General features: G+C 39.4%; 1 protein-coding gene and 2 non-coding genes across 3 annotated transcripts in view; 1 reads left to right on the top strand and 2 right to left on the bottom strand.

Moving 5' to 3' along the window:
- Positions 1 to 23,497, top strand: part of LOC129761275 (uncharacterized) — a 543,642-nt gene that overhangs the window by 515,204 nt on the left and 4,941 nt on the right. Inside the window, exons 3-7 of the mRNA XM_055758988.1 lie at positions 9,158 to 9,361; positions 13,573 to 14,208; positions 14,263 to 14,939; positions 21,042 to 22,341; positions 22,411 to 22,836. Coding sequence (XP_055614963.1) covers positions 9,158 to 9,361; positions 13,573 to 14,208; positions 14,263 to 14,939; positions 21,042 to 22,341; positions 22,411 to 22,836 — 3,243 coding nt within the window. The remainder of the gene's footprint in view (positions 1 to 9,157; positions 9,362 to 13,572; positions 14,209 to 14,262; positions 14,940 to 21,041; positions 22,342 to 22,410; positions 22,837 to 23,497) is intronic.
- Positions 3,497 to 3,569, bottom strand: Trnar-ucg (transfer RNA arginine (anticodon UCG)). The gene has a single exon. It is a non-coding gene; the product is annotated as a tRNA-Arg (tRNA).
- On the bottom strand, positions 6,846 to 6,919 carry Trnat-agu (transfer RNA threonine (anticodon AGU)). Its single transcript has one exon. It is a non-coding gene; the product is annotated as a tRNA-Thr (tRNA).

The raw sequence follows: 23,497 nt of genomic DNA on the forward strand, positions 1-23,497 counted from the left end.
TATTTTCCTGGGTTTCGTCCAAGCTGCGGCATGTTGTCGCTTGTATCTCGTTATGGGTATAGAGTACAGCTCGATTAAGCTCTTCAAAGCATTTATACTGCTTATTAACTACATACTATTATTAACTATATACTATTCGTACGATCACTCTCCGTAAGCTCACGATTGGGGTTTGATCTGGCGAACAAGCTGGACAGTCCAGGTTCTACAGTTTCTATTTATTAGATCATGCCATGACCGCCCGGCTTTTGACGTGGGACTACGTCTAACCGAAATATATGGGGGATAAACTGAAAACCTTAACACCGAACATGCAGGAAAAAATGAAAGATTTCGAATGCTTAAAACTCGAGCATTTCTTAATAGATCGGAAAGATGTTTGCATCAATTAAATCAATAAAATGCTATTTTTCCTTCTTCTTCTTCAATGGCACTAACGTTCCTAGAGGAACTGCGCCGTCTCAACGTAGTACTACTTGCGTCATTTTTATTAGTACTTAGTTGAGATTTCGATGCCAAATAACACGCCTTGAATGCATTTTGAGTGGCAAGCTCTAGAATACGCGTGATCACAGTGCAAGTCGGAGGAAATTTCTTTGACCAAAAATTCCCCGACCAGAACGGGAATCGAACCCGAACACCCGGCATGTTAGTTATGACGCTAACCACTCGGCCAAGGGAGCACAAATTCCTGCGATAAGCAATTGAATAACTGTAAAATGTCAAGCGCTACCCAAACGCCCTAACTGTCCCGTTTTGATTGGCCCGATTCACGGTTTCCCCAACACAGCCATCAAAACCAAGGAACCTGGGGAAATTGGCATTGCAAATACATGCAGGTCGGGGGAACTTTTGTGTACTCCTAACTGTTTATTCTTGTCGATTTGAATCTGGCTGAATCAGGCGTGTCGATCTGAATCAGACCTCTTTGGAAAAATACTATACTCGTTCCATACGTCCTTTCAGTGTGAAGCAATTCTATCCAGGTTGAATTTCTTTTCATCGTAGGAGATCACCTGAATTGGTGAACTCGATGAACCCGCAATTGAGTTCGGAAATTGTTTCATTCAATCACTGGTTTAATGTATTGGTTATTAAGCCAACGATAGTCCTACGTCAACTTTGCGGTTATATCATAGTTAGACCAGCTCATAGTTTTTTTTTTTCAAAATCAATCATGAGATCAATAAGATCAATGATTCTGAATCGCCCATTAAACACGATCAGTCGCAGTTAAACATGGTCGTATAAGAACGAAAATTACGGTTTTGGGTAACTGTCACCTTATGTACAAATTAAAAAAAAATCGAAGAAGGTTAAGTCAGCAGAAACATACTTTTGCGTGAATTTGCTCCATAATATTTTTTAAATTAAAAATATTTTAAAGATTTGTATCTTTATGTAAAGTGTTCATCAGATATTCTTAAAAACGTCGGGCAATATACTCCCAAATATAAGATACTCAACAAGAAAAAAGAGCTCATTGCAGCTTCGATATCTGTACTGTACTGAATCTGTGCCAACGACTCTTCTCTATTGGGGGTAGCAAATTAAACGAAATCTAATGTACATATGAAGAAGGGCACAGTTGTGAACAGAAAAAACCGCAATAGAAAAAAAATACTACAAATTCGCGTCTTTCAAAAGGTACGCGACCCGTACACGGATGGTCAGACCAGACCGAGCACCACCGAAAAGGGCCGTACCTTTCGTACGTCGCTTCAATTGCTGCCACACAATCTCACACGAGTATCGCTTGCTTTCCGTGGCATAAAAGATCATTCGATGATCATCGGTTCCAAGCGCAACGCGTCGCCTGTATCTGGCTGATTATTTTCAGCCCAACTCCACAATATCTCAAACCCGACCAAATACACAAGCACACATATTCAGCGAAGAGTGAAGTGAAGAGAATGTAGCAGCAGCAGCAGCAAACGGCGGGCGCTTAGAACGGAGGCTTTTCGAAAAAGTCAGCTGAGCTCCAAACTCTCCTTAACTCTGGGGTCTCAAACTGTGTGAGAATGTATAATTTTAATATCATTTTGCCTTTCAACAAATGATGACGGGTCGTGATACTATTTTAATTACGAGTGCGCGCACTTGGTTTCCAGGGGCTTTGGGAGCGTTCGTTGAGCTTGAAGAAGGTTGCGGATACAAGTTAAACCGAAATGTTTGGATTTAGTGAGATAATTACAATCGCTCTCTAATGATCAACTCGATGATTACTTCTAGAAAGAGGAGATAGAGTGGACAAACGAGACAAGTCCAACCTTTAGGAACCTCTGTTCTCAAACCAACCCGAAAACAAAGATCAAGGATGAGAGTTGTATTAATATATACGACACCTCGGTGTATTGTATCTCAGCATATGCCTATGAAATATATTGTTTGTGCTGAACATTTTTCTCACACTTGAAGACCCGGGAACTCTCAAACGCATCGGAACCCAGACAATAGATCATACTGTTGGAATTACTCGCCCGTGTTTGACATTTGTGCAGAATTTGTCATTACTTTTGATGAGCATCAATATTTCATTGTGGTTCTGAGTGATGTATGCACTGCAAAAAAAAACAACAACCACTCAACAGCGATGGTTTGATGCAAGTCGTGTTTCATCATGCCTCAATGAATTTCCAACGAGACCAATTCACCTAATTTCTGCATCATTCTTCCCATCATAATCGTGAGATTTTGCCAATCCATGCGCCTTCCATGCAAATGACTTGGAAAATCAATCTCGCTCTGATTGCTGCGCAATCGGATCGGAAAAATGCTTGTCCCCAACAAGAAGACGGATTGACTCAGCCAGCCTCTATTGACGGCGGAGTTACTGCGTGCAGAATTATTGCAGGCGACGGCCTCTCGGGATACCACCTGAGGACACATTCGGAGCCACCGTATTCGAATTGCCACATTTGCTTGCTGCACGCACGTGTGCATTCCTTCATTCGTCATCTCGTCATAATCGTCGTCCATCGGAGTCGAAACATTTTGACAGCATGTTTCGGTCCGGCATATTTGAGAAGAATATGTTCCTTCTCGCGAACGATTGGTTACGAATCGTAGAAATTTTTGCTCACAACTGCTCGTTACAACGACTGCAAGACTCCCACACCCACCGGAGAGCCGTTCTGATCGATTAGCCGTGGTGGCATTCAATGGTGCAACATTTGCTAGATTCTACGATTCTACACCGTGTCACCGTGAATGTCAGGAGATGTAGCATTTGATATTCTGAGGCGACATTCAATCTCAGGAGGGCAATTTATTCTGCATATTCGATTAATCAGTCGAATGATGAATACGCTGCTCTTTGAAGTGAACTCGTTGGTTATAGGAAATGTTATAATCGCATAATACAATGATTAGAACGAAAAATAAATTGTCAACCAATTGTGAATGTTTGGATTGATCGACTAAACAAACATATTATGAACATATTACCCATTAATAAAATAACAAAAAAAACAGAAGGAAATAAAAAAGATTCAATCGACCGTGACAGGACTCGAACCTGCAATCTTCGGATCCGAAGTCCGACGCCTTCTCCATTAGGCCACACGGCCAACTCGTTGGTAGGGAGAGCGTACTTTGCATTAAAAATCAAACGACAGGAAAGGGAACGTAGCAAATGGTGTTATCGATGCTGCGCAATATTACACTCCTTCAGTTAGCCTCACATATTTTCGATCGCAAGCACCTAATCGTCTAGTAACTGGTTTCCTATGGATGGCGTGCAAATGAGGCGACGAAAATAGAACGCGCAAATGTAGCGTAGCCCCTTCGAAGCTGGTTTTTCAATTCTGATTTTCCTTCATCTATAATTGTTTTGTGCTACCGTTGTGACTTATATTTCGAACAGACCCAAATTCCGAACACTTCATTTTAAAAACTAAATTGTCTGTACATCAATGTTATGAATAACTGAATAATAAAAACCCCGATATTTTTTAGGGTATACCTTCCGTATATCAAAATTTATAGGAATCATAATGATAAGATTGATATTCAGTAATTTTTTTTTTGTTGAAGTTGAAGTGTTCGGAATTTGAGTCAAAACGGTACATACGAATACTAACAAAAAAATACATAGGTTCATCTAACGCAAATAAAAATAAATATTCATGTTTTTTCCAGCCTTTTGCATTTTATATTACAGGAGAACTTCGATGTAACGTACATTTCACTTTCAAAGTTGTATGTTGTATCGAATTGTTCGTTATATCGAAGCATAGTAAACAATCCAGGAATATACCTTATATTACTTTATGGTATTGCTGTTTGGGCATGGCTAGTAAATAATGATGAAAAAGTTCTACTAGAAGGCGAAGCCATCCTTTCTCATAATGTTTCCCTTCATACTGTTGATTGACGCTTGATTCACTTAAAATCAGGAATCACGAAACCAGTTGTATCTCGGGATTGGTTAAAAGTACAAGAAATGTTTTTATATCAAAACCAGCTGACCCGGCGAACTTTTTCTCGTCAATTCGATTGAAATCATCAAATGGTATTCTTAGAAGCTCAGCTAGATGACTGAATTGTAAGAAATCATGAACGGCCAATTTACGTCCCCAGAATTTAATTCTTCAAAACAAAAGCAATTTGAATCAGTAGATTGATAATAGCAGAATAATTAACATTTTAATTCTATGGGCCTGATCACGAACATCACTGCCACATACGTTTTCACGTCACTCACACTTCACTTAATCTTTTTGTGCCTATCATTATTGTCACGGACAGTTACGTATAAAAATAAACTCCGTGAAGTGAAAGTGTTCATTCCCGTTTATAATGTCAGTTGCATAATTTCGGGCGTTTGAACGTTATGTCGGTTGCATAATTTCGGATAATTGAACGTTATGTAGGTAAAATTAATAAGTGTATAAGGTAATATTGACCTTATTCGTTCTAATTCGGGTCTTGTCTACCAATTGCGAATGTTTGAATTACAAAAACCACCTCTGCAATGTTGGAAAAACTTTACAGTTATTATGTTATACTCAAAATATCAACAAATCTATATTGTACATAATCAATCATGATGATCGTTCTTTCTAATAAGAGATTATTAATTATTGTTTCTCTCACACTATTACAGCGTATTTGGGCCAGTGGCCTCCATTCCCATTGCATGGTGTTGCAACTCTCTGTTAATCTAATCCTAAAAATAGAAACAAAAAATTTCTATTCATTTAGGACAATCGGAAGTAGACCTTTCGCCATGTCTACGGGAGCTACATTTTTAGTCCCTAACTAGCTGACCCGGCAAACTTCGTCCCGCCCAAAATTTGTTTTTGTTATCAATACCTTCAAACATTCACATTTTCTTACTAAGCGTTAATTACGTTAATTAACGCTTAGTAAGTTAATTACTTTCTTACTTTTCTTGAATTTACCTTTTATTAAAAAATTCCTAGTATTTCTACCGAAACTCATCATTATAATATTATCTTATTTTCAGACACAATTCTCGTTCAAGATTGTTCAACCACTTGCTTTTTTTTTACGCGGATCAGTGCAATATCACATCTCCCCCTCAGCTCACATTTTTCTCTTATGTACCATCAGAGCATATTACGAATAAACGCGTTTTTTTTGTGCGGTTTTTTTACGCGTTTTTTTTTACGAGGTACGTCTCCCTCGCGTAAAAAAAACCTGGGTGTATACATACCCGGTTATATACAACTTGAAATCCGACTACATACAATTGGAAAAAAAAAGTTTCAAATATGATTTATCTATTTTTGGCACAGTGGAGTAAAAATCACGTTTTTGGAAGATTCTAATTTAAGACTCATCCGTGACTGTTTAAAATTATGCTGTAGTGAAATTTAAAAAGAAGGGAGTTGGGCGTAAAAGGACGAATTGTGGAGCAACTAGGGAGCTTTAAAATAGTTGATAGAAACAAACAAAGCTTCTACTCCTACAATGTTATTTAATTCGACAAATTCAAATCTTTTGCCACTGTATCTAGTAGAAAGTTTACTCATTATTCAATAGAAATAAAGATATCATTCTTGGTATCATACTTTTTGAATTAGAGCCAATTTAAGGCAATCAGAGCACATAACAAGAAAAGTCCAATAGCTCTGTCATTGATGAGATTTGACCAAATGTTTCCTTCACCAAATATGATCCTCTATCACAGGGATTTTCAAAGGAAGCTCCGTGAATTTTAAGAAAAAAAAAGTATGAAAATTATGTTGACATTTATGACCTTCGATTATCTGTTTAAATAGTTTTTGAACAGCTGAGACTTTCAAACAATTATCGGAATTTCAGGAACATTTTCTGTTCTTTTTTCGAGATCCGTTTTCCATTTTTGTCTTTTGAAATTCTGTCTGTCCTTCAGAATTCATATTCAATTCGTGAAGATATAATAAGTATGGATACTTATTAACCTAACATTGAAATTTCCAATTAAACTTTCAGTGTTTCTGTTCGTTTGCCTCATGCTTCCAATTCATATGGTAGCTTGAACAAGTCTACTCGATCCCAATGCGTAGATATATATATTCAACACTCCTCATCACCCTCAATAGCCGTGATCGTCTAGTGGTTAGGACCCTACGTTGTGGCCGTAGTAACCCAGGTTCGAATCCTGGTCACGGCAATGAAGTGATCGCAATAGCGAGAGTCTCATTGTCACGGAGAGGGGTTATATTTTTTCTAGATTAATTGTTCAAGTACTCTCTGCCGATATATTATATTTGAATCCAACATGTTAAACATTTTGTCAGTTATACTTAATATATCATTTCCTCCATTCTTTTGTTGTAATGCACATAAAAACAAAAGGAACGAATTGGGGAGGCGAAAAAAAAAATCACACAATGAGGCTCCGGCGAGATTCGAACTCACGATCTCCTGTTTACTAGACAGGCGCTTTAACCAACTAAGCCACGGCGCCAGAGGTGTAGACGTGTTGGTGGCAAGCTAAATATGAGTCAATTGTGTAAAAATATACCTACCCTTACAGCGTAAAGTATGGTCATTCCAAATAGATGAATTCAATGTGTAGAGAAACGAAAATAAATACAGTTGATTGTCAGTGCGGTATTATTGGGTTTTTTTATTGCTGTCAGTGAAATAGAGACTTCAAAATAAAGTGTCCGAATACATAGTATTTCAAGAAGAGAGCACCGATAAGTGATCATTCTTCATTTGTTGTTATCAGTGTTATTCACAATTGAACTCAACATCACGCAAAAATTCGATCAATGCGCTTAGGAATGTATACACTAATGCTGCTGATGCGCAACTAGCCAGAGCCGTATGCAATGTGAGTTTGATGTAAAATCGAATCAGTCAAAAAATACTTACTTAACCCTTTTACGGTTAGTGGCAACTATATTGCCACCAAACATTTAATTTTTTTTCTCTTTAACAATAAATTACCTATCATTTCTAGCCTTTTGTGGTAAATGATATCTAGCAACATGCCTGATTTTTTTTGAGCGCGAAAAAATTAAAAACTATTCATTTTGGAGCCATTTTCGTGTAAACAACTCCCAATCTAGATCAGCAAGAGCAAATTTCCCGAAAAATAATTGAAAAGCAGTCTATTTGTTGAAGTTTTCAATACATATGAACTGTTTAGAACCTGCTAAGTCTGATCATAAGTTTTATCAGTTGTTTTTGTTGAAACTATATAAGGACAATCATATTTACCATCAAGTGTTTACTGCTAGGTGGGCGGGAAAATTCATTTTAACATTCTTAGTAATACTGACGAACCTTTCATCGAAATTGTGCATTATTGATTTAATTATTATGTTATCCTATCCAATATTAAATAAAGTTTCAGAGTAAACAGAGAGTAGATAGATTGATTTTTTGGATCGGCTATATTTATCAAAATAAAACAATTGTTTACAGTAGTTCAATGAATGTATAATTTTTATTTCAACTACATACGGTTAAGTTTATGGATGAATTTGAGTAAAATGACATTTTTGATTTACATTTCGATAGCTTCTTCCATCTGAAATGGTCATAGCTCCTGGCTTATGGTCAACTGTCATCCACTCCTGGACGAATTATGTATATTCACCATTATTTCTTTCAAAGCGCGATGTGAAAACCCGGGATTTTGCGTGTGGGTGAATAAATTCGTTTCGCGGAAGGTTTGCTGATTTCCTTTTATCTATTCCACTGATAACCGCAAAACTGAACGCTTGTAAACAAACACTCTGAAAAGAAGTTGGTCAAAATTTGGACAATTTCAATCAAGTTTGAAAGTGTTCGAGGCTATCGAGGGTCCAACATTTTCGAAAGCGAAACATAAAAATTGACTCTCCTCTCAGTCGTTTTGCTTCGACTGGGACTACTTCGGCATTCGCCGTTAACATGACATAAATTGACTAGAAATGAACTGACGAGCGTTAAGAGCGAGGACGACTGATGAACTATTCTAGCAAATGGTTATTCTAATTGAAGTGACGAATGAATACAAATCTGCCTCTTCGTTCAACCTGACTTCAACCCACAACTACTGCTCTGCCCTGACATGTTACCCGCGTACACACTCTTATTTTAACGCCCATATGAAGTGAAACGAAAATTTGATTTCTGATACAAAAAAGTAATTACACCATTGATGTTTACTCACCGTGAACTCAAACATCGATACATGCCCAACGTAAATAGAATACTAGATATATTACGAAAAAATAAAAAAGTAATTTCAACATGACATTTGTACAGTGTTTTTAAAATTAGCTACTTTATATTGGAGAACGTGTGTATCACACAAGCGATGTAACATACCTGGAATTCTATTTACGTTGATACATGCATACATGATACAGGAGAGAGAGAAACGAAATGATGGCGGTACTTCAATTTTCCATCGAAGACCATTTCACGGTGAAGAATAGAATGAAATGGAGCTTCGCTAGAACAGTTAGTGAAGAGGACCCTCTCTGACTGTTGATTCATGTTGACGGGAAACTGCTGGAAGAAGTAAAAACTCATTTCCAATAGACTGCGAAGACCGATGGCTTCACAGACCCCTGACTATCCTCAGTTTGCCGAGCCCTGGTTGTATGTCTACTTGAATATATGGTTTCGGAAACATACAATCGCATGAAAATATTACTGGATTTATATTATACTGAAGATTTATTTGTTATTTTTTTCATTTCAGGATACTGACAAGATTCTCGAGCAGCAGAAAGAGTATGCTGACAAGGCCTTGACGGAAATCACAGATTATTTCTTCTCAATGCACAACGTGCTCCAATCGGTGGAGCAAGAACTACTACTGTCGGTAAAATCCAACTTTCTCCAGCTTCACACAGAAACGACAGATGTACAGAAGGAACTGAATAGCGCTAGTCGCAATCTACAGGTACGTGAAGCATTCGATGATTTTTCTTGATGTTCAAACACTCATTGCTCTTCGAAAAAAAACCTTATTTAGATGCAACTGGTTGCATTTCACGGGAAAGTTCACCTAATTGTATGGCCCTCTTTTTGTCACATATTTCCAGTGACAACTAACAATCCCAAAATTAAAACAAGTTAAAAAAATTTAATTCAATCTCTTGTCAAATTCTATCAGTTGCACTTAATTAAGTATATTTTTTTTCGAAGAGTTATAATGGAGAGTCCCAAGGGGCATTTACAAATCCTAAAAGATTTTCAACTGAACAGATAATCCAGAAGTATCGGGCCAGGGATTGACGTGTCAATTCCAATGAAATAGTGGCCTATAGTCTTTTGAGCAGAAATATATGCAATTCAAACATGTACAAACATTTTATTTCGTTAGAATATACAGGCATGAAAACATCTGTTTTTCTCAGACAGTTAAGTTGCTTGAAATGCATTGAAAGTATACACATGTCAGGCAACGCTAGTTTGGGAATGTATTCTATCCTTATAACAACTACCCGCAATTAGCTAAATTTGTCGGGCCTGGGCAATTTTGTGGATTATTTATATTCCTGTTTGAATTCGGAGCTCAAAACATCCATCTCCATCAACACCATGACAGTTAAATTTTTGCAGTGCACCTTTTTTTATCCTATCTGTTTATTTTTATCAATAGACTCATCTAGCAATTCAGCTGTAACAGAGCCGAATTTATCGTGTACATTTTTCTCATGTTGTATATTACACAGTAGCCATTTAAACGTAAGAATATTCCTATTTCATCGATACACATTTATATCTATTACACATTGGCCGTTTAGGCGTTAGAGTGTTCCTATTCTATCGACACACAACACATGTCCAATTTTTCGGCGTAACAATATTCCTATTGTTCGAATGCTCACAGTTGGACACAGCAGAACTGTTGATATGAGGCTTCCATTGTTGGGTTCATAAATAGCACCAATTACCTATGCAGCAGATCGATCGTATGTGGAGTGAGAGGCTGGAATCTTTTCTCAAAATCTGAGAACCCTATATCGGTTTGGCATGTAATGACTGTATATGTATATAAAACAAATTTGAAGCAAAAATTGACTCGATTATATACAATGAAAAGCAACTGGAGACTATATATAATCGTGTCCATCCTTAAATCTTCCATGCATAAATTTCATCATAATTTTAGTTTTTGTATTGGGTGTGCAACTTAATTCGTTCCGTTGCCACAGGATGGCTCAGGGTGCTATAAATAGTCGATGGCGATAGTTTATTTGGCTGAATCATGAAATGTTGATAACTATCAACCAAATATTGCTTACAAGTCTGTGAGTTTTGCACGAGTTCATTTTTTACTGCGTCACCTCGGATGTTTTGATTTTTTGTTTATGTTGGAAAAAGTTTATGGTGACTCTCCACCATCGGATAGATTTTGAAAGTAATCGTTTGATACTACGTACTACGTACTGATTTTAGTGTTAAAGACAAAAAGAATCCGGATCCACCGAAGAAGGTTGTTCTCAACTTTGAACTTCGAAGGAAAATATGGACAAGGAAATTATGTTCCATATGTCGAACATTTCGAATAGCGATTTTGCATGTCCGAAATGCTGCACCAGAGGAACCGTTTTTTTTTTGCATTAACATTTTTGCGTTACCGGATATCAAAAATAGATTCATTACGACAATCCAAAACGCAAAATATCGTATGTAAAGCCCAGCCAACCAGGACCATCAACGCCGAAGTCGAATATCCACGGTGTCAAAGTAATGCTCTGTATTTGATGGGAACAAAAGTGTATGTTCCTCTATGAGCTGCTAGTACCTGGTCAAATGGTCAATGGATACTTCTATAGGCAACAAATGATCCGTTTGAAGTCCAGACGACCAGACGAGAGTCGATAATATTCGATCACGACAGCGGTCACCATCATTTGGCTGTTGAAAAGTTAAAAACTATGTGCAAAATAGCGGAATGGAAATTCTGGCTTTTAGTGGAATACGCTTTACTAGATGATGATGATTATGACCCACTTCATACCCTTCCAAAGGTTTGAACAGGCCAGGGTTGTCGCATATACAGAATATTCTGTATTTTACAGATTTTTCGCCAAATTTCAAATACAGAATCTGTATATACAGAATTACAGATTTTCAACAAAGATACAGAATTCACATATGTTTTTTTGATTCAATTTTAAATGTTGGATTTATTACAGTGCATACATAGATATCTTGATGTATAAAAACTTTGAACGCAACGCAACGAGATGGCTTTCGTTGGAGCCGAATTTTGAGCGATTTGAAGAGCTCAAACTATTCTTTTTTAAATGATCCTATGACTAAACTGATTATACTGTTCCTGAACTTTGTTCTAACGCTCATAATCAACGTCCATTGCTCTTTTCAATCAGAAAGTTCTCGATTTTGGGAACTACATAATGATACATTAATATTATTGTTGATCTTGTTGGGTAACTTATGTTTGAAGATTTACGTGCAACGATTCAGTGATGCTAACCTTGATGTGAATGATTTTGAAGACTTTCCAGAGAAGCCTGAGAATAAAAAGAGAGAAAGGTTGGAAAAGGATTGGATGTAGCCAGGAAGCTGACCTTCAAATCGATTTGTTGTTACTTCTATATTAAACTCGCGAAACAGATGTCAAAGCGATTGATTTCAGTGATCCGGTTCTCAAAACTGCGACCTTGATAAACTCTTAAAATTAAAATTTCGAGCTACCAAACCTTTGATGCGCTAGTTTCCTCAATTCGTTGAAGAAGGTAATAGACAAGGCTAGGATAACAAATTCAGGCTACTCAAGACAAATATTTGACCCCATAAATATTGAGTGACTCAGATATAACATGATCCCAGCTGTTGGATGTTAAAAGGAGGGATGAGATATTTTTGTATCCATTGCTAAGGTCGATTGTTTGTAAGGACACATTCATCAGCGTGTGTTGAGCGAATATTTTTGTTTTACAATGCCAACAAAACAAAGTCCGGAAATCAGTTGGCACCCACAATTATAGACTTCATTTTGAAAGCGAAGAACTATGTCAAGGAGTAGCTTCAAGGATGAAATTGACGAAAAAAATTGAAGGCAAAATTTAACAAGACCATGTATAAACATCATACAATTCAGAGGATTATAAGAAAACCATTTTTATTTTGTTGTATTGGTATGTTTTTTAAAACCCATAAATAAGAAAAATAAATTCAAATGAAAATAAACCTTTATTTTCATATTTTTCCTTTATTTTTTCCATACAGATCTTTTTTTCCGAAAATACAGATATACAGATTTTTTTTCAGAAAATTTTACAGAATTAAATGTGGAACAGGCCGATTTATTTAATATATGATATTTAGCCAAATTAAGAGACCAGTATTATAAAACAAAAATCAAAGTGAACTGACTAATATATTAATTAATTTTATTATTCAATTATTCAATATTTTTCATGCAAAAAAAAGTTAAGTTGCACACCCAATACATCATACCATTTTATACCATATCATTAACTCTCAATTATAAGCTTATTTTCGTATGGCAACAACTGCCAACAAATGTTGGATGTAAGAGCACCAACACTTGTGTCTGCATCCCAGACAATTCTTTTGTTGTTTACTATTAGTCCAAAATAATCTCTGTGAACCGAACGGAATCACGAATTAGATTGACTCATGAGATTGAAATAGCGCCATCTTGTGTAACTAATTTATTTGAAATATTTTGAGAAAGATGATTCGAAGTATTCCTGAGATCCATAGACTGCAACCCAATACTGCAACAAGTTCGTCACTTATTTCAGCACAAAAATTCCCTCTTCTCTTTCTGTTCTTAGGCCTTCATGATCTATTGTTTACATACTCTATTGTATAGTTGCCAACGTAGCACGCGAAATAGTTGTGTTGGTTCGCAGATTAGTTCATTTTTAGATAGCAGACTATTCAGTCACAATTAGCAAAATGTCCAATCAGCGTCGTAAATCCTACAATGCCTCAACTACCAAAAGAGGCAACGTCGCAATGCATGCAGAAAAATTCGGATGTAGTCCAAAGGGGGTAATTGCGTGTTCCTATGATATTACTTCTACGCTGCACAATGGCTATCAATATCTACAACAGAGCCATTCTCATATCGACTAACGTGTTTACTTTTTTCCTCATTCCCAACAGCGCTCGATCGAGCAATTCAAATCATTCCAGGTGGCACTGCCCCGCCAGGTGCTGCTGACCGATCTGATCAGAGATATGAAGAATAAACTTCAGACGATTCCAGCGACTGTACGCTTCCAGGTACCCAAGGAGAACCCGTTCTGTTTCCGGGAACGCAATCCTCTGCGGAAAGAAATCCGCAATTACTTCGAGCTTTCGTACAAACCGAACAGCTATCGATACACGTTGGCCCCACTCTATGCCCGTGAGACTTTGCCTCCAGCATTGGAACCCATCAACTCACCCGAACCCGAACACTCTGGCCAATCAGCACCGAGATCGGATGCTGACGAAATAGAGAAATCAACCCTTTCTTCCGTTCGTACTTCGAAGGATATGGAGATCAGCGATATATCTCCTGAGGTGACCTTGTCGGAAGTGATAGCCATGTCGGCAAATCAAGGCAAATCGTTTAACAGGTCTGTGGCATCCGGTACCTCTTCAGAGCGCCACATCCGTTCGTCCAACAGTAAACGTAACAATGTAGCGAAACGCAGTGCGGAAAAAACAAATCCCAAACCTGCTACACTAGAAAACAACAGCAATGATACTAAACAGGTTCCCGCTAAAACGCCCAATAAACCGAATAAACCGAAGGTGCGTAGCATAGAACACGAACTTCCTCACCATATTTCTTATCCACCTTTCTAGATTGAAGCGAAAACTCCGAACGTGGAGCCCGTTGCCGGCACCTCAAAGCAGTCTCCTCGCAGCGACCACGGTGGGAATGGTAACCAAAGCACCTTGAAGCGAGCACGTGGTGGTCGCCTCAAGTCCCACGGATCGTCGTACTCGGGACAGAGTTGTTCCAACCAGCGGCCACCATCCATACCTCCACCCGAGGTAGCTCGTGAGGTGCGAAAACCAGTGCTCGAAATAAATCCTATCAATCCGGACAACGCCTCCTTCATCAAGTTCAGCCAGAAGGTGAACGTAACCTGTGTCCAGAGCCCGCAGAAGTTCTACGTCCAGAACCAGTGCTTCCGATCGATCGTCAACGAATTGTGTCAGGATGAGGGTGGCACCGCGAATGAGCCAAAGGAAATCAGCATGAATGCAATGTATTTGGCACAGCCTACGGCCGAACAGCGATGGTACCGGGTGAAGATTCTCAAGCGGGTAAAACCTGGAAAAAAATACGAAGTGATCTTCGTCGATTACGGCCGCACGGATGAGATCACGCGCTCGCAGATCCGCGAGCTCAGCGATGACCTGAAGGAATTTCAACCGGGTGCGTACGAGTGTTCGCTGTACGATTTGGTACCGGCGGATGGCAGCAAAAACTGGAGTCTCGAGGCCCGCCAGATCATGATTGATTTCATAGAAAAGTGAGTAGCGAATTGAATTGAATCTAGAAAGCCAAATTCTTGTTTTTTTTATTTATTTTTGAAACTTTCAGCCTTATGAGCGGGTTCCTCATAAATTTGATCACCAATTCTTTTTTTAAATTTTGAAGTACAAGTCGGCATCTCTTAAAAACAAAATAGTGCTGAAGTTCTGAACAATCATGCTGATCCCGTCAGAGTTCCGGAGGAACTCTCCACGCGTTAAAAATTGTGCAAGGTGACCGATTCCGGCAAAACAGTCAGCTGCTTTTATTACCAGCTATGCCACTAGGTCCGGGAACCCACATGAGCACTGTATCCGGCAGTAGATACCTCCTAATAGTTTGCATCCATGGGTGACATTGCATCCCTTTGGAACCGTCCGTATATCTAATATCGTTGTTGTGATTCCTGAGACAAATTCGACAAAGTTTTGTTTCAGTTCCACCGAGCTCGTCCCAGCTCGGAGGTTGTTCCTGATGGTATTATCCACACGGACCGCGGGCAACCTCCAGTCGTTAGTCCCAACCAAAGCTGTTTAGCTATAGGTGGGAGGTTGAAGTGTGTTACCTTCTGCAAGATTTCGTTCGCTAACACAGTCAGATGCGTCTCTTCACCTCCGCTGGTTTTAGCGAGGAAGCTCCTAGTTCTGGAGACTATCGCCGCGTCCACGAAAAAGTCAAACGGAGGCTCTCCTATTTCGGCACAGACATGCGAGGCGCGAGTTTATCTCTGGGTAGACACGTAAATTGGAGACCGTGGGTGAGGCGGCTGCAAAAGGTTTAACCGGATGACACAACTTTTCTTCACGTCGTCGAAATAGTGTTAGAAGTTCTCAGGATCTCAACGTTCTACGGCGGGAAATGTTTACCATACCTTACCTATCAGACGGGGGTCGGCGTGATTCTTGCTGCGTCAAGAAGTCGTCTCTATTTATCCTGGTTTTGGGCTGTTAGTCGCCACGATTCCAGGTGTCTCAACACTCGCAAGTCACATTCGATCTGATAGAGCCATCGTGCGCGCTGTTTCTCCTCTGATTCTGGTGTGGGAGGGGTTGCTGGAGAGAAGCTTTTTAACCGGATTGTCGTCCGGCATCCTTGCGATGTGTCCGGCCCACCGCAATCTTCTGACTTTTGCCAGATTTGCAAATGGGGACCGAGCGTGTAACTCATGGTTCATGCGTCTACGCCACTCTCCATCTTCGACTTGTACTCCGCCGTAGATAGTCCGCAACACTTTTCGCTCAAAAACTTCAAGTGCGTTAAGGTCCTCAGCGACCAATGTGGTCGTTTGAAGCGCACATAGAACCACCGATCTAATCAGCGTTTTGTACAACTTCAACTTCGTGCGACTGCGCACTCGATTCGATCTCACGGTCTCCCGGATTGAAAAGTAGGCACGATTTCCATCTTGAATGCGAATCTCCTTACTTTGTATTGTTGTCGGTGGTTACCAGCGATCCTGAATACACGAACTCGTCTAGTATCTCAAGCTCGTCGCCATCCACGATTACCCGTGATGGGAGGCTGACGATATTCTCCTCCTCTCCTCTGTTCATGTATTTTGTTTTAGACACAATTATCAGCAGTCCGATACGCCTTGCTTCTGCTTTTAGTCTGGTGTAAGTGTCCTCCACCGTCGCAAAGTTCCATGCTAAAAAGTGGTTTGTGGTAGGATTGGGCGATCTTTAGAAAAATTAAATCGGTACCAATGAATCGATCTTTGCTGAATCGATCTTTAAAACATAGAATGAATGGAATAAACATTTCACATTTCTATTCAAACATCAAAGTGTCAGAAGTCTGTTCGTTAGTCGAAACGTTAGTCGAAGTTTTGGTGGTAGTCCCAATTCTAGGAAAGAACGCTTCAGCTGGACCCGATGTCACCATACCATCTCTTCACAATTCTCACTGTCAGCCTAGTGAATGTAATGGTGTAAATAAAACTTGTGACCACTTGTTTTGCAATGGCCAAACTTACAAAACTGCTTCTCCTATGTTTACGATCACCAATTTGATAACCTTGATCAAAAAGTTCGGAAAAATCGAAAAGAAAAGATTGGTTTTCGCATTTTTTTGGAGTGGAGAGAATCGATTCGAAAAATCGGAAATCGGAGAGAAAAAGATCGTTCTTCTTAGTATCGATCCAAGATCGCCGAATCCTATTCACAATCACTAATTTGACATCCTCGAAAGTAATCCAAATGTTGACATTATGTTTATAAAATTTGTCAGGTGGTGAGATTGAAATCGATGTACACCGGAAAATTAAACTCTAAGATCGAAAAAATAGAAGGAAAAAGATCGATCTTCACGATTTTTTCGGGTGCAATGAATCGATCCAAAAAATCGGAAATCGGAATGGAAAAGATCGATCTTCTCAAAATCGATCCACGATCGCCCAATCCTAGTTTGTGGTCACGTTTTTGAAGAATCTGTCGAATTGGAAAGGTTCGGTCCGTGGTACCGTGGGCTCCCTTGAAGCCCACCTGGTACTGACCCACGAATCCCTTTGTTAAAGGTCATCTCCACTTTCGCTTGTTGTATCGCCTTTCAGGTGCTCGACGAAGTACTGCTTCCACCGGTCGACCACTTCACCTTCGTTTGTGATCAGGGTTTCCTTCCACATCATTGCATATGTCGGCTTGCAGCACACAGCCTCTGCGGGATTGAGTTACCTTTTCGTAGAACTTGCACGTTTCATTGACATGGAACAGCTCGTCCAGCTGCTAATCATCACGTTACTAACCCAGCTTAGATAGCAGGGCCGGACATAAATAATTAAATACAGTAGAACCCCCATTATCCGCGGTGCGGTTTATCCGCGAAAGCGAGTTCCATAGTAATTTTATGAACCTACCCTAAATTTGACAATGAGTGGTAGGTTTTTGTTCTTCTGTTTTGGTCATGACTTTCACATTATTTGACTACTGGTGTACACGACCTTACAGATGGATAGTTCAATGATTCCTGTATTGATAAAACATTGTTTTCATACTGAAATATCTGTTTTTTTTTGTGTTTGCACCTAATTTTTAGTCATTTGTTGTGTTATCCGCGATTTTCGTGATCCGCGGTGAGCTAGCCCGACTATTCCGCGGATAATCGGGGTTCCACTGTATTAATCAATAAAAAAGGTGCAATGTAAACAAAATAATGCTAGCAGGAGGGAACCACAAGTTTGCTCCATTCCTTCAATTGGTTTGATGTCGCTTCCAAGCTAAACGCACCAGAGTTTCATGACACAACTAGACCCAAGCGAGAATTGAGCGAAAGAAATAGAACGCTAAACGCATGTGTTTATGGATGTAGATTATATTGAAGACTGGTACAAACAGTGGCGTAGCTTAACTGGGTGTTTCATACAATGGGCACTCCATTGAGCTTGCGTCAATCGTTTTACCATCACACTTGTCAGAAGCATATGCCATGAGTTGGAACTGCGAAACGAGAAAATCATCAGTTCTCATCAAAAGCGTGTTGTCCTCCGAAGTTCGAAGAGTGGTCTACAAACCCTTCAATGCGGCTTATTTGTTTTGCTTTCTCAACAAAATCTGAAGTCCTTCATTTGAACTCGACATGGTTGGAGCGTTGTTGAAAATTGAGAAAGGCACTTCATGAAAGCTGAATCGTCCCTCTTCATTTCACCCAAAGTTAATTTTTAGCACATGTGGAGCTGTCCACATACCACGTGGACACAAGAAGCACTATTTTAGACTCCCCCTCCCCCTCCGTGGACAAGCGTGGACATTGACCAGACCTCCTCCCCCTGTTGCCACGTGGACAATCTTGAATATTTTTTTATTAAAAATTACCAAGTAAACACCTCGATTGCACCCTTATTCCATTTCAAATTTATTCAATGTTAGATTTATTTCCTCAGGAAGGGACTGTTTTTTTTTCACTCACGCGAATAAGAAATTAAGAAATTAAGAGTTCAAGGATTTAGAGGCGAATGAACTGAAAAGTTTAAAGCCTCTTTAAAACAAAGAATGTCAATAGGAGTTCAAGGAAGTATTCTTGAATCATTTGCTGCCGTTTTTTCATCAAAACCACCGTGTTATTCCAACAGAATAAAGCATCATTTCATTAAAATCGGAAGTCCTTTATATGGCTTATAGGACTGGGGCTTCGATTATGGACTACCCTGGTTTTTTACCAGTTCTCACCCCAATCGATAACTTATGTAGATTGATCGCATGAAGAATAGAACTGCCGAAGAATAGGCAGTATGCGAGTTTTATTGAGCTTGAATGAGCAGCTACCTCTGCGTTGAGCGAGATTCAAATTTCCACATGCCGTAGCTTGGCCGAATACGTTTTTTGGATTGATTGGAAACTGAGGATGGTCTACGAATTATAAACTTGCTATAATTCGTGCGAATTTTGTTGTTGATTTTGTAAAGAAGTGACACGTAATGTATATATTTTTTAAATTACTCAAATTTCAATTCCTCGCGAAAGTGTACATTTTTGTAAAAAGTAATGCAAGAGAAAAATTAAATCTTCGTGTTCCTGTCTGTTCTCAGCCACCAGGTTGTTTTTCTTGGAATGGGGTGGACAATCTCGTCGAGATCGATGTAAAGAAGACTGCTGAGTCCTACGTCAATATCTTGGAGGAATACTTAAAACCGTCACTCAGGAAAATGAATATAAAAGCTATATCTTCCAACAGGACAATGATCCCAAGCACACCTTGAAGGTGCGCTATGTTCAGTCTGAATAGATTAAAATGCTTGAGTGGCCATCCCAGTCCCCAGACCCCAACCCCATAGAGCATCTATGCACAATACTGTATGAAAAAAACCAATGAGATGGAGTTTTATGTAAATTTGAAAATGAATACAAACAATGGCTTGTTTACATCCTTTCCATTGTAAGAAATACGTTCATTTTCTAAAAAAATCATGGAAAAGTATTTTGCGTAATGTTGTTTACTTTTTCCTTTCCAACATTGTGCATGGGATATTTGGTAACTTATCAAGAAGCTTGATCAACCTGATAAATCTTCACAAACTGCTTTATGATTAGTTCTCTGACACCAAATTGCTAGATTATTTACTACCGTAGCAATTTCATTTTAAGCATCTTCAAAAACCACGAATCCTACCATTGTGTTAACACACAAGTATTTTCAAAAAACAAAACATCAGGCAGCTCAACCTTTTTATTGTCAAATACGCAGAACAAGCATGATAGGAAAGTTTGAAAACTCTTGAAAATGAAAAACAGATTTCGTTGATTTTTAATATAGATGTGATTGTTTTTTCTCAAATATTTATTTCATGTATCCACGTGGACATTGGTTATACCCCTATCCTTCAACGCAGAGGTAGCTGCTCATTTAAGCCCAATAAAACTCGCATACTGCCTATTCTTCGGCAGTTCTATTCTTCATGCGATCAATCTACATAAGTTATCGATTGGGGTGAGAACTGGTAAAAAACAAGGTTTCAAAACTCACCGTGGACAATCGTGGACATTTTCGTAACCCCTACCCCCCTAAAGTTGTCTACGTGGTATGTGGACAGCTCCTGTTACGGCATCCCGATTTATTACAGCCGAAAAATAATAGAAAATTTTCTACTATGAACGAGCGAAACAGGAGACACATTTAATTGAAAGCATATGAAAGCTTTTCGTATACTTTTCCAAATACACGGCCCAGACAGAGAAAGTTATACTCTCGTTAATGTTCTTCTTTATCCTCTTAGAAAACACTTCATTTTATGATGAGGTTTAATACTATCACCCGTTTTTATAACAACACTGGCAGCTATATGGATAGCGTGGGTGGCCTCAAAGCACTCAAAGTTTTGATTTTTGGGTACTCAGGCTCAGGTCAGTTTCCAGCAATTTTTTTTCGAGATGACATCAGATCTCGACGTTTCATGCATTTTAAGACATTTGGCATCGAAAAAAATTTCGAATTGCCAAATTTCCTTTATCATGTCCAATTGAGCTGAAATTTTACAAATATCATTTTTTTGGGTTAATAAACAAAATGTACATGGTCGGTTTTTGAAATTCGATGATGAAATTTTTTCCATACATCCATTGCCACCCTAATGAATATAACACAAATCCGTTTTTTCCTCCGTTTCCAGCAAACAAATGATCATGTACCTGGTGGAGAACGACGAAAACAGCCCCGATCCGATGCAGGTTGATTTGATTGCCCAAACCATCGACAGCCCAAAGTCGCTTCGCCACGCACTCGTTTATCTCAACTTGGCCAAGTTTGATCCGAAGCCTGTGAAACGTAGCAAAGACTCCACACGTAAAATCGATCAACTTGAAAAAACGCTACAAAAATGGATCACCGACTACAAACGAAAAATTGTCCGCCGGCAGTTGGAAAAGGACGACGTTTTCAAGGCGCGCATATCGTATTCGGCTTCCCCGAGCGAATTTTACATAGTGGAGAGCAAGGTGCAGGAACAGTTCAACAAGCTGCAGCTTGAGTTGGCCCAATATTGCTACAAAGAGGCAAAAGTGGCCTATTCGCCACATGTGGGCATGATTTGCGCGTTCGTGGAAAAAGACGCCGACGAGGGCATGATCTGGAAGCGCGGACAGATTCGGAAGATTTGCGAAGGTCACTGCGAGATATTCTCGGTGGATACGGGCCACCGGCTGTTGATCCCGTGGCAGGACATTCGCTACATTCCGAAGCAGTTCTGTTCACCGGCCGGATTCGCCATTTGCTGTCGGCTGATGCATATCCAACCGTTCAAGCAGTATCATCACCGATGGACGGAGGAAGCGGTGCGTGATTTTAACCGACAAGCCAATACACCCTCCGTGTTCCAGATTATCGTTGGTGGTCTCGGAGACGAAGGTTGCTATGATGTGGCGCTGTACATTGTACGAAAGAAGCTGGACATCTGCATAAACGGGCTGATGGTTAAGAATGGTTTTGCGGTTTCTACTGGACCCGAAAGTATGGTGGTGGAACGGTTCAAGGAGGTTGTGCCAGAGCAAACGCTGGATTCAACTAAAGGTAGTGGGGCGAATAATCAAACCACTGGCAGCAAGAGCTCAACATCGGAGAAGCGACAAACAAGAGTACGGGTGGATATTTTGCGAATCATTTCGCCGGATGAGTTCTATGTGAGCTTGTTCAAAAATGCATGTGGAATCGCTCGGATGCAGGAGGAGATCCAAAATAAAATGGATGAAAAAATGGACGACGAAGATGATAAGACCAACTGGAAGATAGGTGAGGTGTGTCTGGTATTTCCCACCACCATTACGGGTAATGAGGGAATCGACTGTGAGTGGTACCGGGCCCGGGTTATGGAAATCGTTGACGACAGCAACTACACTGTGTTTCTCATTGATAAAGCGTACACAATGAATACACATTATTCGAACATGTGCACAATCCCCGCGGAACTGAAACAGGTGCTCTATGCATACTCTATATTTACTCGATTCATATAAAAATATTTTTTGAAAAATCTTATCTTTCAGATACACCCAGCAGCCATACGCTGCTTTCTGGCATGCATCGGACCGACCGGAAACAAGGAAACCTGGAGTTCTTCTGTGATTGACGCCTTCAAAGTGGCGATCGACAAATTTGAACTGTTTTCCATTTCGCTCCATGGAAAAGGTATCAATGATTCCCTACCGGTTGTCCTGTGGGGCATGGCGGCCGAAAAAGCGAAAGCCTTCTCACCGCAGATGTTTCAGTACACGAACATCAACAACTGTCTGGTCCAGTATGGCTACGTGCACCTGAAGGAAAAATTCCAACCGTTGTCATCGGCCGAATCGGTGGAAGATGAACTTTCGCGATACTACCAGGCGTTCGATCAGTTCTTCGAAGGTATCAACGATGGGGTGGAACGACCTATGACGAATCTGAGCCTGGATGATTCCTACAACGTGTATCAGGTACGTGAAATGTTTGTTTGATCGTTGTATCGTTCATTGACAACTGACAAGCCCCGAAAGTTTGTTTGCTTTGAACGACATGAGAATTAGGAGAGGTACATTTCGACTTGCCTAAAATGTCACATTGCCTGCTATTCCGAACACGCTTCGTGAAGAACATTATTATTTGTAAAAAAAATGTAAGGGGTTGTATATAGGACACAACCGCGTTTTCTTGGTAGAACTACGGAATTATATTATTCAGTCCGCTTGTTCATCACTTCGGATATTATTCTATCATGCATCGAAATTTTTTAAATGACTTTTTAGTTATTTTTACTACTTCAGAAGTAACCATTTTCATTTCGAATTTCAACGATTTTAAATTGCCTGACAATTCGGACAATTCAATACATTCCATTTTTATTTAAATAGATAGAAGAAGATATAGAAGTGCATTTTATCACATTAAATCCATTTTCACGTTCGAACAAAGATCAAGTTCGTTCGCGCAAACATCTAATGGACTAACAACGCTTGTCACCATGAAATTGTAGAACATATGGGAATTAAAATTTCCGAATTTTCTAATTTTCCTTCAGAATTTTCAGAAAATTTTCAATTGTCATGTTTGGTTGGAATATGGTTGAAATATATGTAATATTTTTATGGGACCCTTCCC

The sequence above is a fragment of the Toxorhynchites rutilus genome, chromosome 1, assembly GCF_029784135.1.
Source record: "Toxorhynchites rutilus septentrionalis strain SRP chromosome 1, ASM2978413v1, whole genome shotgun sequence".
Taxonomy (NCBI): domain Eukaryota; kingdom Metazoa; phylum Arthropoda; class Insecta; order Diptera; family Culicidae; genus Toxorhynchites; species Toxorhynchites rutilus.